Raw genomic sequence first — 20,094 nt, 5'->3', positions numbered from 1 at the left:
TTAGAAGTAGATGAAGAATTATTCAGGTCTAATCTACGACTAAACCAAAACTAAACCAGGTCAAAACCAGGACTAACCCAGGACTAAACTTGGCCTAAACCGGGACAAAAGTAGGTTTAGGTCTTGACGATAGTGTTTTTAATGAGCGGATGTTCTTAAAATAGCTCCAAACTTATCAAACCCGTTTTTTTTTTTTTTTCTATTCTGAGAAACAAGAGAAAAGAATCCGGTCCAGTGAGTACATGGGGTTTCCAGTGATGAAACAGAATATCAGTGTGAATAACCCAGTCCAATCCAGAGCACAGGACAGAGGAGTGTGCAGTGTTTTTAAAGCAGTGCTGTGTAAATACTGCGTCAAATATACAAGTGTAAATACGACAGGACTGATTCTAAAGGCCGTGGGTGTTTGTGTTGTACAAATAACATTAACGTTAAAGGTGTACTGTGTAACTTTTCTGGTGGAGGCTCCGCTAGCTGCTTGTCTTTCATTAAACATATCTATTTGCCAAGTGTCACAGGTCAGATCTATGGAGAGGCGACCCCACACTGTCACACACAATAATGCATTTTTTTGTAATAAAAACTCCTATAATTGAAAATACAGATTAGACAAAGTTTGACATCTTGAATATTCCAGGCAAAACATCTTCATGGAGACCAGCAGGTTACATAGTGCATCTTTAAAAGTATCTATGTAAGATTTTTGGCACATGTCTTCAGATTTGTTGAAATTTGATGTACTTGGAGAGAATTCTGTCGATCGATCAGCACAGTTTACATGTGCTGATATTTTAAACATGATTTCAACAAAATAAAGGTCTTCTTACCTTTTCATTTGTCAAATAATAATGTCTATGTACATTCGTGGAGTCATTCAACATTATTGCTATGGAGTCAACATCATTGCTAGGAGGTAACAGTTATGGAATTCCCAAGTGTGACGTGATAATTTCCAATCAGGAAGTCAAATTTCGAACAAAAAAAACGGGAAAGAAATTGAAAAATATTTTAGCGAAATCTCAAAATGGTCTTGAGTGTGTTTTAGTCAAATAGACCTGTCATATGCACTTAGATTTTTCCAATAATGAGCGTTATTATAATTAGCTGTAGTGTTATTTGTGTTAATGTTCCAAAATGGGTGGAGATTCTGCTCGGTAATTAAACCAAAACGTCACAATGAGCCTGTGTTTGTTATGTCATTGTCGTTTCTGCGGCTTTGTCAAACATTCAGTTACTCCCCATTAACTTTTCACTAAATAATTATCTCTTGTGTAAATCTGTGTCACAATCAGGTTAATAAAAACGGCGTCAAAGGAGCGGCAGGGTGGCAGAGTGGTTAGCATTCCTGTCTGCTGTCCCGTCTCGCAGATCTGACCTGTAATTTGGCCCGGGTTGTGATTCGTTTCACTCGCACAAATCCTGCATTGTTAGTTTTTCTCTCAAACAGAAAACACTTTGTGCCACCTTGTGATGTCATCATGTGGAGATACAGGAAGTGCTCTACTGTGTTTTTAAACCCTATACATCTTCACCACTGTCACTTTGATTATTTCAGTCCTGGTATGGCCCACTTCTACTGAAAAAAATGTAAAAGGCAGGTGTTAACTTGAAAACTACCACTTTATGACATCACAAGGTGGAACAGAGCGTTTTGAGCTTTGGAGATGTAACAGACTAATAATAAAGGGTTACTTAAACATGTGTGAATGAAACAAAACACAACTCCAGGTGTGTTTTTGATGAGGAAACAACATTATAGCATGACTGAAAGCCCACATGAGTTAATTTAGCATAATATAGAACCTTTAATCTTAACTATCTCCATGGAGACAAGCACGTGGCACACTGTCTACCAGAAAAGTTCCATAGTGCACCTTTGGTTTGGTTATGCCATCGGTCTCATTTAAGTGAGTGGACCTTCGTGAGCTGGGTCCTGGATACTGGAGCCGTGTGAAATGTGAGTCTGATTTCCTGTCGTGGTTTACAGTCGTGTTTCCTGTAACATATCCACAGGTCACAGTGTGTTTACAGTTTGTGTCAGGCCCAAACCTCGAGAAACACAGAGGGGAGGGGTCAGTCCGGAGATTGTGTTTGATGTACTTTCAAATAAAAAGAAAGAAAAGTAAAGTTATGTTAAAAGTAGATGAAGAATTGTCTAGGTACAAACCAGGACTAAACCAGAACTAAATTGGGTCTAAACTAAGACTAAACCATGACTAAAACAGGACTAAACAAGGACTAAACCGGGACTAAGTCAGGCCTAAACCAGGACTAAACCAGGACTAAACCAGGACTAAACCAGGACTAAACCAGGACTAAGTCAGGCCTAAACCAGGACTAAACCAGAACTAAATTGTGTCTAAACTAAGACTAAACCATAAGTAAAACAGGACTAAACCAGGACTAAACCAGGACTAAACCAGGACTAAACAAGGACTAAAACAGGACTAAACCAGGACTAAACCAGGACTAAACCAGGACTAAGTCAGGCCTAAACCAGGACTAAGTCAGGCCTAAACCAGGACTAAGTCAGGCCTAAACCAGGACTAAGTCAGGCCTAAACCAGGACTAAACCAAGACTAAACCATAATTAAACCAGGACTAACGCAGGGCTAAACTAGGTCTAAACCAGGGCTAAACCAGATCTGAACCAGGTCTTAACCAGGTCTAAACTTGGACTAAAACAGGACTAAACCAGGACTAAACCATAACTTAACCAAGTACAAACTGAACCAGGACTATGCTATAACTAAACCAGTGGTAAACCCGGTGTAAATCAGGTCTAAACCAAGTCTAAACCAGAACAAAACTAGGTTTAAACCAGGACTACGCCATAATTAAACCAGGACTAAATTAGATCTAAACCAGGGCTACACCTCCGGGTCTACATGTTTGATTAATTCTTTATTATTAGTCTGTAACACCTCCAAAGCTCAAAATACCCTGCTCCTTCTTATCATTTCATCTTTTGTTCAGTAGAGATGAATTCCAGGGGTATTTTCTGTTTGAGAGAAGAACTTAGAACCCAAAACATGCAGGAATTGTGTGTTGAACATATGTGAATGAAATAAAACACAACTCCAGGTCTGTTTTTGATGACGAAACAACAGTATAATATAGAATAGCATAGCATAATTACATTTACATTTCTAAATTAGTACAAATTTCTGTAACTTCAATTTTGTTTCCCCATTAGCTGTCCCTGCTGTACATCTGAGTCTATTTCTGTTCCAGTTTACGAGCCATATCCGGACTGAGGCAAGAACACAGGACAATATTTGCTGTGTCTATGTGCTTTAATGAGAGCGTTATATCCGGTCAGTCTGTGTGTAGCAACAGTGTGGAAAAAGTACTATTGTTTAAGTAAAAGTAAAAAATACTGCAAATTTAAAGGGAGTAATGTGTAATAGTACAAGTATTTCTAACAGGTTTTGACTTAAGGTTTAAACGACGACTGATGCAAGACTAAACCAAGACTTACGGCAGCCTATGTCCACATATATGTTCAGTGTTTGCTTTATGTTTCCCTGGGTTTATGATGAGGACAGAGCCGGTCACATCAGTTAATTGGTGGAAAAAGTACACACAGGGGCCAAAACCTGTCGTAAAAATCTGCACCCAGTTTGAACGTATGTAACGTGGTAATGCTAACGTGCACTTCCTGATTGTCTGACAAATAAATGCTTTCTAATCAGAGAGTCTAGTCTGGACTTTTCTATGACTTTTCTTTCTATGAGAAACTAGGTCTAAGACAGGACTAAACCATCGCAAAACCAGGGCTAAACCAGGACTAAACCAGGGCTAAACCAGGACTAAACCAGGGCTAAAGCAGGTCTAAACCAGGACTAAACCAGGGCTAAACCAGGGCTAAACTAGGTCTAAACCAGGACTAAACCAGAGCTAAACAAGGACTAAACCAGGGCTAAACTAGGTCTAAACCAGGACTAAACCAGGGCTAAACTGAGTGTAAAACAGAACTAAACCATTGTGAAACCAGGGTTAAAGCAGGTCTAAACCAGGTCTGAACTATAATTAAACGAGGGCTAAACTAGGTCTAAACCAGGGCTAAACCAGGGCTAAACCAGAATTAGCCCAGGACTAAACCCGGTCTAAATCATAATTAAACCAGGTCTAAACCAGAACTAAATCAGGGTTAAACCAGGTCAAAACCAGGTCTAAATCAGAACTAAACCAGGGTTAAACCAGGTCAAAACAGGTCAAAACCCAGGACTGAACCATTTTTAAACCAGGACTAAACCATGACTGAACCAGGTCTAAACTATATCTAAACTAGGTCTAAATCAGGGCTAAAACAGGACTGAACCAGGTCTAAACAAGGACAAAACTAGGTCAAAACCAGGATTAAATTAGAACTAAATCTGCGACAGGACACAGCAGATATATTTTGACCTCAACAGGCTCTTTAACCATAAACCAGGTCAACACATCTGCAATCTGACAGTTAAACAGCACATTCCACCATAGAATCCTGCCCTGTCTCCAGCTCAGGTTAAACTATGGAACAGTTATAATGTGGTGAGGTCATGTGATCTCAGACTATTAGTTTTCACATGAAAGTTTAAGTTTGTGCTGGAAAACTCTGAAATGGAGCCCTCAGGTTCAAGTAACAGGTCAGTCATGAGGTCTAAACCTGGACTGAAGCAGGTCTAACCAACACAAAACTAAAACTAGGCCTAGCCAGGATTAAACTGGACTAAACTGACTAAATCAGGACTAAACCAGGTCTAAATAACCTAGGACTAAACCAGGACTAAACAAGGTCTAAACCATGTCTAAACCAGGACTAAACCAGGACTAAACAAGGTCTAAACCAGGACTGAACCAGGGACTAAACCAGGACTAAACCAGGACTAAACCAGGACTAAACCAGGACTAAACCAGGACTGAACCAGGGACTAAACCAGGACTAAACCAGGACTGAACCAGGACTGAACAAGGGACTAAACCAGGACTGAACCAGGGACTAAACCAGGACTGAACCAGGGACTAAACCAGGTCTAAACCAGGACTAAACCAGGACTAAACCAGGTCTAAACCAGGACTAAACCAGGACTAAACCAGGTCTAAACCAGGACTAAACCAGGACTAAACCAGGTCTAAACCAGGACTAAACCAGGACTAAACCAGGACTGAACCAGGGACTAAACCAGGACTAAACCAGGACTAAACCAGGACTAAACCAGGACTAAACCAGGTCTAAACCAGGTCTAAACCAGGACTAAACCAGGACTGAACCAGGGACTAAACCAGGACTAAACCAGGACTAAACCAGGACTAAACCAGGACTAAACCAGGACTAAACCAGGACTAAACTAGGTCTAAAGCTGGACTGAACCAGGGACTAACAATATCTAACCCAGAACTAAATTAGGTCAAACCAGTCTAAACCAGGATTTAACTAGGTCTAAACCAGCGCTAAATTAAGTCTAAACCAGGACTGAACCAGGACTAAACCAGAACTAACCCAAGACTAAACCTGCTATAAGACAGTACTTACTCTGCACTCGTTGGCAAAACCAGGCCTAAGCAACACAGAACTAAAACAGGACTAAATCAGGTCTAGCCAGGATTAAACCGGGACTAAACTGAGACTAAATCAAGACTAAACAAGGTCTAAAAAACGTAGGACTAAACCAGTACTAAACAAGGTCTAAACCAAGTCTAAACCAAGACTAAAGCAAGTCTAAACCAGATCTAACCCAAGACTAAACCAGGACATAACCAGGATTAAACCAGGACTGAACCAGATCTAATCCAGGACTAAGCCAAGTCTAAACCACCATGGACCCTCAGCCTCAGGTACAGGTCAGTCATGAGGTTTGTTTATTTATTAACCTCAAGGTCGTTGACAGGTTTAAACACACGTGTACGTAGAGTATGTTTATGTGCAAATCTAACGAGGTCTAGAACTGACTGAGCTGCGGCGCCATGAGAAACGACCAAACTCATTTATTTTCACAGCATCTGGAGCTGGTGTTTTTCCTGGAATGTAGAGCTGCGAGATGAATCGCTACAGAAACCAAAATCACAATTTGAATATGTTATGAAATGTGAGGAAGGAGAGGAGGAAAACAGGTGCAGAAGGGAAGAAGATGGAGAGATGGAGGAGAGAAAGAGAGGAGGGACGGAGATAGGAGCTGAGAGAAGGGGAAAGAGAGAAACGGGGGGCAGAAAGGGAGAAGAAGAGAGGGGAGAGACAGATCATGTTCTGAAATGTGATTCTTGTATTAGTTTGCCAGTTCATATTTCAGTCTTTTTGGTCATTTATTTCTCCCGGACATGCTTAAAATGCGAACTTTATAAATCGCAAATCTAATCATAATGTTTCTCAGAAAATATCCCACAGCATGGCATTAAATGTATCTCCATGGAGACAAGCAGGCGACGTGATGGACCCTCTGCACAAAAAGTTACATGGTGAATCTTTACCTGCTTCACTCTTAGGTCAAGACCCCTCCCCCAGGGCTGTGTATGCAGAAATACGTTCATTTGTTTTGCGTAAATATTTAACAACCTTTGCCCCTCTCCAGGTTCCTGCTCCCTCCCATCCTCACATCCCTCTTTCTCGTCTTCTCTCTCTTTCCTTGCTCCCACTTTTCTTTCTCTCTACCTCTTTCTTTCCCATCTCTCTTCCTCTCTCTCCTTTGTTCTCCCTACCATTCCCCCTTCTTTATCTCAATCTATTTTTCCATACCCCCCTCTCTCTCTCCCTCTTTTACTCATTCCGTCTCTCCCTCACTGCTCTCTTCTTTACCTCTTCCTCCCCTTTTGTCTACCTTTGCCTCTTAACTCTCTGTCCCTTTATTCCTCTCTCTCTCCTTCTCTTTTTTGTTTCTTCCCCCCTTTCTCTCTCTTTCCCCCCACTCTCACTGAACTCCTCCCTTTCATGCCCATCTCATCCACCCTTCTCTCTCTACCCCCTTCTTCCCTCTCCCTCCCTCTACCTCTCTATCCATCTATCCCTTTCTCCCTCACTCTTTCTCCACTCCTTCTCTCTCCTTTCCTCCCCCCATTCCTCCCTCCCTCCTCTACTCTCCTCTTCTTCCCTCCCTCCCTCTCTCTCTTTGTGCGTAAACCTTACCTGACCGTCTGAGCGCGCGCGTGTTCACGTACCTCCTCGCGCACTCACGACACACCTCCGCGCGCACCTGACGCTCCTCTGTGCTTCTGCTCTGCCCGAACTCACGTCTCTTTCTCTCTCACGCCAAAAACGTACACTTTCCCACAATAAACGCAGCATTTTAAGGATTTTTAAGGATTTTGGATTTCTTTTTTTTTACAGTTTTCAGGGTCTACTTTACGTCGGCGGAGGGATTTGGCTCTAAACTGAGCTGCGGATAATTTTGAAAAGAGCGGAACAAAATGTGGTACGTGCGTCTTTCTATATTCTTTACGTAAACATTCATGCAGTTATCAGAAAATTGACAAACTTTTTTTTAATAATTCATTTATAACAACGTCTCGGTGGTCAGAGTAGATACTGGAGTTAAAATTTGATATTTTAATCACGAAATGTAAAAATAGTATGTTAAGCAAAACAAATGACAAAATCAACATGGCGCTATGCAGCAGTGAAAGCATTTGAAATACTTAAATAACACACTTTCTTTAAACTTTCTTTGTTTTCTTTCTTTCTCGCATTTTTACCATTTTTTAACCAAAGTTAGATAAACCAATATTTGTTTTCAAAATTAATTAGTAAGTTTATGACTACAATTGCCAATCAGTGGTGGTAAAAGTAGGGAAAAGTACCGTGTTACTTTACTTGTTAAATAAGTTTGAAATTATGATATGTTTTCGTTTTGCCTGCAGTGTTCCACAGTCTGGCATTAAATTTACCTATTCTACATTCATCTTATTAAATGTGTTGCTATTGTTAATGGGGTCACCTCTTCACAGATCTGACATGTAACTTGGCCTGGGTGCATCACTAGCTTGTCTCCAGCTTGTTTAATGCCTGTGGGACATTTAATTCAAAGCGATAACATCTCCATGGAGATGCTGGCAGAGCCTCTGGAAAAGTTGCTTAGTGCACCTTTAATTTGTGTATGAACAGCAGGAAAATATTCTGCCAAACTGGACCAAATGTTTCCTCGAATTTCATGCAATATCTTTATTAACAGCTTGAGATTGTGACATTGCGTATCATAGACATTTCAGTTAGCCTAAAGTTAAACCAATGGGGATTTTAAGATGCTAAATAAATACTAAAGTTAGCATTCATTCAATACTCCCAAAAAATGTCATGGCAGATTTCCATGGTAACAGTGTTTTTTGATGTTCCTTCCTGAGCTCTATATGCGATTTTATTGATACTTTGCAATGACATCATCCTGATCTGTATCATATTGATCATATTGATGCGTTCCAGGCAACTGGTAACTGGGGTCTTTCCCTCCTCTGACTTGATAATCACAGGACTCCCACTTCACATCCAAGTTAGTGCGACATATTACAACAATGATAATCACAACAAAAACTGGATTAGAGGTTAACCGTCACATAAACATGAACACATTTTGTACAGGTTCAATCTGACAGTATTCTGGTATGTAACATGTTAGAGGCAGTTATGTAAAGTTTACATTTATTTAGCCTTTAGTTTAGCTTCAACCATATTGTTTACATAAAAGTATGTGTGTACATACAGACAAGTTCATTCAGCTGAACCGCTCTGCGGTCGGAACTTGCAACATTCAAGTGGGAAAAATCCCAGCCTGGAGCGCAGCATAACTCTATGTCGGAACATCCAGCAGTTACCATGGTGACACAATGAACACATTATCAAGCACAGCCTGATAAGTTTTTAGGTTGCCTGAAAACTCACTGAAAACGTACTAAATGGATTTTCAGGAGTCTGTGATCAATACAAGCATTCATGGTCCCATTTAGAATTAGAATTTGATTGACTGAAAAACTGTTGTTTTAAACTGTAAAATTCACCAAGGTAGGGTTGAAATATCACTTTATTTTTGGAAAATTACACTGCACACTTGCAGTGTTAAGTTTTCTATAGCTCCTTTATTGTTCCATTTGTAAAGGGAACCAGCTGATCCGATGTGAATACACTGTGTGGGTGGAGTGTTGGTACGGACGAGTTTTGGAAATGAAATAATTGAGCCACAAAACAAAACTAGACAAACAAGTTTTAATATGAGGAAGAAATTACTCAAATGTTTAGTCACTTCAATGGAATCATGAACATGCACCTAAGCAGCAGCCAGACAGGAACAATATGGCCAACTTTTACAAACTACTACAGGGAACAAGTAAGCACATATTGAACCATCATATTTAAAGGTGAACTGTGGAACTTTTCTGGTGAAGGATCCACCATCTGCTGGTCTGTTACCACCATTCACCATCATAGACTCAGGAGTTGGCATTTCTGACCTCTAACTTTGTTCTGATGTCAGTTACTTGCCCCCAAGGTGATAGATGAGTTAAATGGCACCAGCTTCCTGTTAAAGCAATAAGGTCTCCATGGAAACAAGTTTAAAAAAAAATGACATAGTGAATCTTTAAAATAAAACCCTGCTCACATTGCTCTTGGGCAAGGCACTCCACCCACCTTTTACATACTATTAGTACTATAGGGAAAAAGGTAAGAATTCAATCAGTATATTTAAAGTGCACTGTGTAACTTTTCTATGTAACCTGCTGGTCTCCATGGGGATGTTATTGCTTTGTCTAGAATGTCGCAGTATGGCATTAAACTTTTCTATTTTGTATTCATTCATTTACTTTTTGGTGCTAAAAAATATCATGAAAAAACATTCATTCTTACTGTGAGTGGGCTCGCCTCTCCACAGATCTGACCTGTAACTTGGCCTTGTGGCATCACCTGCTTGTCTCTTTGGAGATAGATAAGTTTAATGCCATACTGTGGAACATACCAGGCAAAGTAATGAAATCTCCATGGAGACAATCAGGTGGCAGACCCTCCACCAGAAAAGTAACATAGCGCATCTTTATTTGAAAGTTAAAACTAATCCCTTATGGTTGTGCTTGTTTTGTTTTTCTCTCATCATTGAAGTTTAAGATTTAAATATCTTAAATCTAGAGGGTTTCTGGTTTTAATCTAGTTCAGATCCTTTGACAAGACACTTCACTTACACCATATTCATTCTCATAGTATGAATATGGTGTGTGGTGCAGATTGGCAGCCACACTTCCATGAGTCTGTCCCAGGACAGCTGTGGCTTGATGAATGAATGAGTGAACTGCATGAAAGAACCTTGAGTACAAAAAGTAGGAAAACGAGTTTGTAATTTATACCAAGTAATAATAATAATCTACCATGAAATGAATATAAATTAATAGAAGTTCATTTTTTTCAGTGGTCCAAATCTATTCCTCACTTACCTTATGCATTCAGACTATCCTAATTATTCACCAAGATGAGTTTACAAGCGCTTTCATAACTATTATTATTATTTAGGTAATCATATTTTAATTTAATTTAATTTAATATTTCTTTACAGAAAAGCTCTCTGATCTACAATGAAGAGTCCGATTAAAGACATCATAATAGCAGCGTTTCTGTGGAACTGTGACTATTTTAATCAACCCTGAATTTGATATTTTTTAAATTATTTATTTATTTTCAAAGATGAGCCGGACTCACTATTAAATAATTCATTGTTTTATTTATTTTTATGTTTGGTCATTTTCACAATGCTGGAAGACTCGTCAAATTCTGAAGGAGCGAACCACACATCGCAGATGTCTTTTACGCCAAATGATTTATTAAATCAAGAACATTTTGAACTGCAAAATTTGAGCAAAACTGACGGAGAAATAAATGGAAACTTGGACGAATCTCAGGTTTTGGTCGAGATGGGCGTTGCCAAGGCCAGCAAAGCAATCAGACCATTTTTGGCCAAGGCTGTCGATAATAATTTGGAGAAAAATGTCCCAACGAATGTAAACAATTTGTCAAATTATTTCAGTTCAAAATCCAGTCTGGAAAGCAGTGAAACAGACTATGGAAATGACTTTGAGCACAGTGAATCACAAGAGAGAAGTGGGAAGAATTCTACCTCGGTACATTTTGGCGAAGTGATGATGAGCGATGAAAGGGAACGGTTTGGGCCGGTCCGGACGAGCATTGACAGCTCCGCCGTGAGGTGGTCGGAGGACGAAGACGAGGACGGACGGAGCATTCTGTCCAGGAGGAGCGTGGCTGAGTCAGTCTGCTGCTGCTTCCAGGTAAAGATCATGCCACCTGTTTGTGTCCATAGAAATGTTATTGCTGTGCCTGTAGTGTTTCACAGTATGGCTTTAAACTTATCTACCATCATGGAGATGATAACAAATAACTCAAATTGAATAAATAGAAAAGAAATAAGTTTAATGCCATACAGAGGAACATCCCCTCAGTCATCAAGGCAGGGTGCATAGCAAAACAAGTTTGAATTCTTTTGACTGCACAAAATGAATGCATTTCACCATTCATGCGTGTCGTTGTTTCAGCCCTGGCTTAAATATCAGTTATTTAAAGAACACCTATTGTGCTTGTGTCTGCTTTATTGTTACAATCTATGACATCTATGGATCATTATGTTATAATTTGTAGATTTTAAATCACAATATTCATTTAAAATAACTTAATAAAAGAAACAAATCTGCTGTCTTTAGCGTTAGAAAACTATGGTGCCCAATGGGAGCTGACGTCACCGTAAACATCATCACAACAAAGAGTTGGCACCTCCAATGGATAGCTGCAGATCACACTAGTGAGTGGTGGATTAAAAAAAAAGTTGTTTCACCAATTGAGAAAGTAAAATTGGAGAATGAAATATGTACAGAGCAGTGGGCGTGCACTGGAGGCGGTGAAAACAGGGTTGATCTGCAATATGGCGTCTTAAATCTTAAATAAATGATTACTCAAACATCCACAAATCACTCCAAATACAACTTTGACTGGGTAAATGTGAAGCAAAACAAATATAACATGATTAAAAGTTCTGAATAGTCGATTACAGAATAGATCCGTTTTAAGGCGAGCTGCATTAGGATTGAAAAAGCTGAAAAAGCTGAAAATTTGAATGAATGGTGAAAATATTTTTACTCTTGATGAACCCTCCAGCAGAAGAATGATTTAGTCCACCTTTAACTCTTGTCCTTGTTTATGAAACTGACCTTTGACCCCATGCAGGCGGTGCACAGAGGATGCCTGCGCTGTGTGGAGGAGACGCCCGCCATGTTGTCCGGTTTGGTTCTGTCTCTGTGCCTCTGTATCGCCCTCATCATCCTCCTCTCCACCACCGGACGGGTAAGCGGCATCTGCCATTTCACTGCATTTGTCTATTCTATGGGTTTACGTGCAGTGTTTTGAAGACTTCTTCATGCTCAAAAGACATAATTTTTATTTTTAAATTGCTACTTGCTACACTATTTTCTGTAATTCATAATTCTGAAACCCATGCAAAATGTCTTAAGATTAGAAACAGGTTCATGGCCAGTATAATTTGTGGTGTATAAATGACAGTTGTTGTTATATTTAGTCTTAAAACAGCCCCGTTTGCCCAGTATAGTTACTTTAAATATTTGTTATAATATAATTGCTAACAAACTGTGATTTTGCAATGCCAGGTTCTTTTTAGACTATGGAGAGGGGGACTTTTAGACTATGCACGGACCACCACAGTCTCCTCTATCAATGGGAAACGCTGCATTAAATCCAAAACTGTAACAAGCAACAGTTTGGGATTTTTATGTATGTGTTTTTATTATTTCTGTTATTCCTGTACTATTATTTGAGAAGAAATGGTACAGGACTGTGGGTGGAGATATGGGGTAGTGGAAAACAGAAACTTTTTGAGCACTCATCCTTCAGATACAGGACAATACAGGCACAAATTAAAAGTATGATTAAGATGTGGAAAACCCATTATAAAGCTTTACAGTGTGTCCCTTTTAACCTGAGTCATGTGACCTTTAGTCTGGCATAGTTGCTATTTAATTGAATGAGTCAAGTTACACACACTTGACCATCCCAGTCGTGACCATGAAGAATTCATATGAAACAAATATTGGTAACTATGGCCCTGAAAAAGGATTAGGATTATTCAGATTCATTATATTTATCTAGCATTTATTATAGTGGGCACATGGTCTTGAATGTGTTTGCTCACACTGTTGTATAAATGTGAAAAAAATGCTAAAACTATCATACCATTTAAAGGGGCTGTGCTTGATTTTTTTGTTATAATAATTGTTAAATAATTGTTTTTGCCCTAGTACATATACAATGTAAAACCAGCTCTTAAGGTCAAAATTAGATTGTTGTGTGCTGTCTAATTATAAATCATTTTTGTCCTCCACGAACCAGGAAGTTAGTTGTTGTTAGCTGTAGCGTGATGACAAAACTCCACTCTGCTCTCTGAAAGTTGTGAAAATCACTTATAAACTCATTGTGGTGAATAATTAGAAAGGAAACTGCAAACTGTTTAAAATGAACTGGTTTTGTTGTTCACGTTTTAAGACAGTGAAAATCAGGTACAGCGCCTTTAGAATACACACTCTTTTGTTTACTTGTATCGTACAGAAAGTCGTGGTGCATGTGGGGGCCTTGTCCGTGGTCTCTATAGTGCTGTGTCTGAGCACGCTGCTGCTGGTGTGCTTGCCCTGGCTGGCCACGGTGAGGCGATGTGGAGGAGCCCTGGCCCTGTTCGTTTGGGGGACCCTCGTCACCATCGCCGTGGTCTTCATCTTCACCGGAGGACCAGTGAGGGCATGGGATCAGGTCAGACAGTTCATATGTGCACTTTACTGACCCGCTAGCATTCAAACAGCTAATTAATTATTAGCAAGAATAAAATAGTAATCACAACCATTTCAGCAAAAAATAAGGCCAATAGGCAAACAAAATGTAAAATGCGTTTTTATCTAACTATTTATGTCACATTAAAGGTGGATTAGGCTACTTTTCTGGTGGAGAGCACTTGCTTGTCACCATATAGATGTTATTGCTTTGCCTTGAATGTTCCACAATATGTTATTCAACCATGGAACCAAAATGAAGGTGTTGTTGTTTATTAGTCCAGTCGTAACTATTGTGTAATTTATACGAGCTTAGAGTGTTTGGGCCCTTGTTTACATTATGGTTGCTATGTAATTAGCAACGTAAATCATGATCTTGGCTTGTTTAAAATTGTCTCTCTGTTTTCCCAGGTTGCGTTCTTCATGTTCCTGTCGTTCAGTGTGTATTCAGTGCTGCCTCTGTCTCTGGCCTGGGCTCTGATGGTCGGAATTTTCACCAGTGTCGTCCACATCATCGTCATCAGTGTGTATGTCCCAGTGACCAGCCCACACCTGCCAGACCTCGCTGTGCAGGTGAGTCTAAACCAGGACTAAACCAGGGCCGAACCAGGGCTGAACCAGGACTGAACCAGGGCTAAACCAGGGCTAAACCATGACTGAACCAGGACTGAACCAGGACTAAACCAGGGCTAAACCAGGACTGAACCAGGGCTAAACCAGGGCTAAACCAGGACTGAACCATGACTGAACCAGGACTGAACCAGGGCTAAACCAGGGCTAAACCAGGACTGAACCATGACTGAACCATGACTGAACCAGGGCTAAACCAGGGCTAAACCATGACTGAACCAGGACTGAACCAGGGCTAAACCAGGGCTAAACCAGGACTGAACCATGACTGAACCAGGACTGAACCAGGGCTAAACCAGGGCTAAACCATGACTGAACCAGGACTGAACCAGGGCTAAACCAGGGCTAAACCAGGACTGAACCATGACTGAACCAGGACTGAACCAGGACTAAACCAGGACTGAACCATGACTGAACCAGGACTGAACCAGGACTGAACCAGGGCTAAACCAGGACTGAACCATGACTGAACCAGGACTGAACCAGGACTAAACTAGGGCTAAACCAGGACTGAACCTGGACTAAATCAGGGCTAAACCAGGACTGAACCAGGGTTAACCAGCTAAACCATGACTCAACCAAGTCTGAACCAGGTCTGAACCAGGACTGAACCAGGACTAAACCAGGACTAAACCAAAATAATTTTCCTACAGGCTTGTGGTGCAGACTGGAGCTGTCTGTTATTTGCATCCAAAAGGACAGTGTTCTGAGTTTGCATATGAGCCGTGTGAGGCTATAGGGATTTGCAAACTAAAAAAACACACTTAAATATTACCTGATGTTTATGGAAAAATCTGTTTTGTGACTCCTCCTACTTAAAGTGCATCAGACATCCATCCAATTATTATGTAAGTTCATATATCTGTATTTTTTACACATCAGTCTGGTCCCCATGCCCTCCATCGCACCTCGAACCAGAACCAAACATGATCGTCCAATCAGATTTGTTTATTTCAGTGACGCATGTGAAAGGAAGGAGCTCATTGGTGATCTTTTTATAATTTACAACAAAAAGCTTTTTAACTCATAAGCCTCCATGTTTGTTTTGACACTTACATACAAGACGTTTCTCTGGTTGTTCCACACCTACCTGAAGGATCTTTTTCCACATGAATACATATTGTAAAAGTATGTAGTCTTGGCTTGTCAGGCAAAAAAAAACAAACAACAAAAATCATTATTCTCCTTTCTTCCACACTGTCTCTCAGCTGGTGTCCAATGCCTTGCTCTTCTTGTGCATAAACTGCGTTGGAAGTTTCCACTTGTGGGCGACGGAGCACGACCTCCGAAAGTCCAACCAGAAACGAGAAGAGTTCAGCACCATTCGCTCCCAGAAGGAAGTGCAGAAATACCAACAGGTAAAACACCAGTCCTGACGGTCGAGTACACAAACTGACAAGGAAAGACTCATTTAAACTTATGCATTATCCATTTTCCTCATGCAGTGGTGTTAAGTTTTTGTCCATAGACTGTATAAAGAAGTGGACTAAGTGCGGTGAGGTACTTGGCAATACCATCCATAATCAAAAAGTTGGGAGTCTTGCTTAATGACACAAGGAGAGTAGTGTTCTGACATGGGACCTGAACTGATACTGTGGTTTCTTTGCTTTTTGTGATTAATACTGTCACATTTTTATACAGTATTTAAAAGGTTATAACAAAAATATTAACCATAAACAGGACTGAACTAGGACAGAAAAAGGACTAAACCAGGACTAAACTAGGATTAAACCAGGACTAAACTAGGATTAAACCAGGACTAAACTAGGATTAAACCAAGACTAAACCAGGACTAAACCAGGACTAAACCAGGACTAAACTAGGACTAAACCAGGACTAAACTAGGATTAAACCAAGACTAAACCAGGACTAAACCAGGACTAAAGTACATGTTACCAGTCCCAGACTTTGCTGTACAAGTGAGACTAAACCAAGACTAAACCAGACTAAACCAGGTCTGAACCAGGTCTGAACCAGGTCTGAACCAGGTCTGAACCAGGACGAAACCAGGACTAAATCAGGACTAAAGTACATGTTACCAGTCCCAGACCTTGCTGTACAGGTGAGACTAAACCAGGACCAGAGTAAACCAGGTCTGAACCAGGGCTAAACCAGGACTAAACCAGGATTAAACCAAGACAGTACCAGGACTAAACAAGGACTAAACCAGGACTGAACCAGGACTAAACCAGGACTAAACCAGGACTAAACCAGGACTGAACCAGGACTGAACCAGGACTAAACCAGGATTAAACAAGGAGTAAACCAGGACTAAAGAAATACTAAACCAGGACTAAACTAGGACTAAACCAGGACTAAAGTACATGTTACCAGTCCTCACATTCCAGACTTCGCTGTACAGGTGAGACTAAACCAGGACTAAACCAGGGTAAAAACTAGCAAATTCTACACACCATCTCAACAATTAATTGAATCTTTTTAACTTTCCTGCCATTTGAAGCTAATCTACAACATATGAATGCATGTGCTCTATATGATAAACATATTAAAAGTGATTTGTGTGTTGTTTCCTTCTCACACTACTCCTCCCTCTCTGATCTGTGTCTGAAGCTTTACATATATTAAATATCATTGTGGTTAATTGTTCAGATCCCAGTCTCTGAAGGGATATTGCCTGGTTACTGTATGCGCTCAGCCAGAGGAGAGACAGAGGATTAATCATTGACTTGAAGCAAAGCAGAGACAAACACCACACGCAAGCTACAAATGAAACGCAAATAAGACAGAACTATATCTATTTTGCATATAGGATAGTTAAAGAGGATGTAGTTATATTGTAAAAACAGCCCTTCTATGTTACACAAAAATTGGCTGTATTATGTTGTTACCTCTTCAATATATCGATGTTTGGAGAGACTAACAGAATTCTAGATATGCTACTTTTTGTTTTTGAAATGTTTTGACCTTAGGGTGAATCATTACAGCCAAAATTATCAAAGGATCATGGTCCGTGCAGTTCCCTCTGTTTTAGCTGTTGCTGCAATAAAATAATTTAAGCAAAGGAGCTTTAATCCCTTTTATTGTGACAGCCTCCAGTAAATTTGACAAGACGATATCACAATATTTCTGTTATTGTAACATCTCTAGTAACAAACAGACAAGTGAGGAGGGACAGGTTTACATTTTGTCCCTGTAAAATTTAGCACAGAAAGTTTCAACATTATTTTTTTGAGAACCATCAAGTCATCGTACTTCAAGTCCAAGTCGATTCCCGAGTCATTGGCGTCATGTCCTGAGTCATTGGCCTCAAGTCTAAATCAAGTCCCGAGTCATTGGCCTCAAATCTAAGTCAAGTCTCGAGTCATTTGCCTCAAATCTAAGTCAAGTCTCGAGTCATTTGCCTCAAGTCTAAGTCAAGTCTTGAGTCATTGGTGAGGCAAGTCCTGAGTCAAGTCCTGAGTCATTGGCATCAAGTTTAAGTCAAGTCCTAAGTCACTGGCCTCAAATCTAAATCAAGTCCCAAGTCTGAGTCCATTTTATCAAGTCAAGTCTCAAGTCCTCAAAATAGTAACTCAAGTCTGACTCAAGTCATGACTTACAACTCCCCACCTCTCTTAATAGTACATTCAAAATAAGCAGCACAAATAACAAGAGACTGGTGTCAAATAAAACAGAAGTAAAAATACAGTAAATACTAAACATGTCAAAGCTGAATACAGGAGGTGGGGTGTGGAGAAACAGTACAAATATAATGAAAGTTTAAATGAGTATTAGATTTGAACATGTTTTTTTCATATCTGAGGACACTGACTGAAATGAAACCCTGCATATACTACATTGAAACATATTTGTTCACAGGTAAAACTGGTCCATTAAAAAGAATAATATTTTGTGTATATGTGACAGGTTAGAGTACTTTTCCACTAAAACATAGTAAACATAATTATATTTAAAATATTTCTAAAAAATCTTGCCTAGTTTCGTCTATTTTTTTGTATTGATTCTTGTGAAGTTTATAATTTTAGCTCCTGGTTGGACACAAACAACAGATGTGATTTACGTAGAGGTACTTCCATAGCCGTTACCTAGCAACCGTAATTTTAACAAAAGCCAAAATGTGCCTAAAATACACAATAGTTATGATTATGATTAAATGAAGGTTTAAACTGTCAGAAAAATGTCTGGTAGAGGGATTCTGTTGTAGAACTCTTCACTACTTCCTGTATTTATTTATTTATTTTTTTTGCAACTTTTCACACCACTTAACTGATGTAAAACGATGACAAATACTGACCGCAGGTACTATCCCACCAAAACAAGTCATAATTACAAAAACGGCGAAAACTGGTTGTATTTACTTTAATGATTAACTCTACATTTGTTCTTCAGGAGCAGCTTCTTCTGTCTGTGTTGCCTCGGTACTTGGCCAAAGAGCTGAAGGCCGAGGTGATCGGTCGTTTGACCAAACCCGGGTCCAGAGCTCAGCCAGTAGCGGAGGACAAGAACAACTCACGCTTCCACAGCCTCTACATCAGACAGCACAAGGACGTCAGGTGTGTAGAGGTTAGCACTCGCCTCACAACAAGAAGGTGTCTGGTTTCACTCCCAGGCTGCAGTTTTCTTTTATACAATTTGTGAAGTACCAATGTGACTTGTCATCCATATTTCATATCTAAAAATGTGTGATATTTTTGAGCTTTTTCCATGCTATAACATTGTCCCATCAAAAACATGCCTGAAGAGTTTTTAAATGTCATCCATGCATGTTTGAGTATTTTTCCTGCATCCTATTCATTCATTATACTCTTTATGGTTAGCTGTAAGATTCTGTGCAACGCTCTGCCCACAAGCCTACGTCACCCATGCTCCTACACGGCAAGTCTCCATAAATATACTAAAACACGATACAAAACTGTAGCAACTTGACAAACCTGATGTGAGCAAAGGGAGAGGACATCCAGAGCATCAAAAATGAAAGTGAAACTCATAATATGTTGTTTTTGGCAAGTATAGTTTTTTCAACAAACAGTAACAGTAACAACAAAAGGTAACATACTGAGCTAAAAGTAAAATAACGCCTCTTTATGTTGCCTGCTTTTGAACAATGTAGATACTTTTGCATGTTTATGACAAGACAGTGAGCAACAAAGAGTGATTCCGATTTATCTATGAAGTGTGATATTATTAAGCTAAATTCTATGTTTTATATCACGTTTTTGAGGTTATAGGGGAGAACTCTAGACTATGGTTGAGTCTGCATGTTCTCCCTATGTCTGGGAGGGCTTCAGTTTCCTTCATTAACCCAAAACAGGCAGGTCAAATCTTCCAGATAACGAAGTCCTGCCCAGAACTCGCTCAAGTTCTGGATCTGGGTCCCACTGCTCCTGACAGGGTGCTCCAGTGACTCTAGAAGACAAATTTCCCCACTGGGACAATGAAGGCTAACCTTAACCTAACCTACCTTAACTTTAACATGCATTTGGAAAAAAAAAAAAATACTTGTGTGTTTTCTGACAAGCATTGCAATTTATGTTTGCCATTTTAAACACAACCAGAAGAATAGACAAAAAGACTAAAAATATTTGTACAAATCAAAACGTTAGTGTTTTCTATGCAAAATGAAATGGGAGATTTTGTTGTTTGTGGAGGAAATATGGTACTTCAAAAATACATTCAACCTTTATGATTTGCTAATTGCATTCATTCAAATTGAGA

At 39.7% G+C, this 20,094-nt stretch overlaps 1 protein-coding gene across 1 annotated transcript in view; it reads left to right on the top strand.

The window, feature by feature from the left end:
* The first annotated feature begins 7,188 nt into the window (after nucleotides 1–7,188).
* Nucleotides 7,189–20,094, top strand: part of LOC117386687 (adenylate cyclase type 4-like) — a 31,490-nt gene continuing 18,584 nt past the window's right edge. Inside the window, exons 1-7 of the mRNA XM_033984096.2 lie at nucleotides 7,189–7,388; nucleotides 10,506–11,232; nucleotides 12,182–12,298; nucleotides 13,574–13,771; nucleotides 14,200–14,361; nucleotides 15,627–15,776; nucleotides 18,769–18,932. Of these exons, the coding sequence (XP_033839987.2) occupies nucleotides 10,699–11,232; nucleotides 12,182–12,298; nucleotides 13,574–13,771; nucleotides 14,200–14,361; nucleotides 15,627–15,776; nucleotides 18,769–18,932 (1,325 nt within the window). The 5' untranslated portion in view covers nucleotides 7,189–7,388; nucleotides 10,506–10,698. The remainder of the gene's footprint in view (nucleotides 7,389–10,505; nucleotides 11,233–12,181; nucleotides 12,299–13,573; nucleotides 13,772–14,199; nucleotides 14,362–15,626; nucleotides 15,777–18,768; nucleotides 18,933–20,094) is intronic.

This window comes from Periophthalmus magnuspinnatus, chromosome 18 (genome assembly GCF_009829125.3).
Source record: "Periophthalmus magnuspinnatus isolate fPerMag1 chromosome 18, fPerMag1.2.pri, whole genome shotgun sequence".
Lineage (NCBI taxonomy): Eukaryota > Metazoa > Chordata > Actinopteri > Gobiiformes > Gobiidae > Periophthalmus > Periophthalmus magnuspinnatus.
The sequence above is the reverse complement of the archived record's forward strand: the minus strand, read 5'-3'. Positions and strand labels throughout refer to the sequence as shown.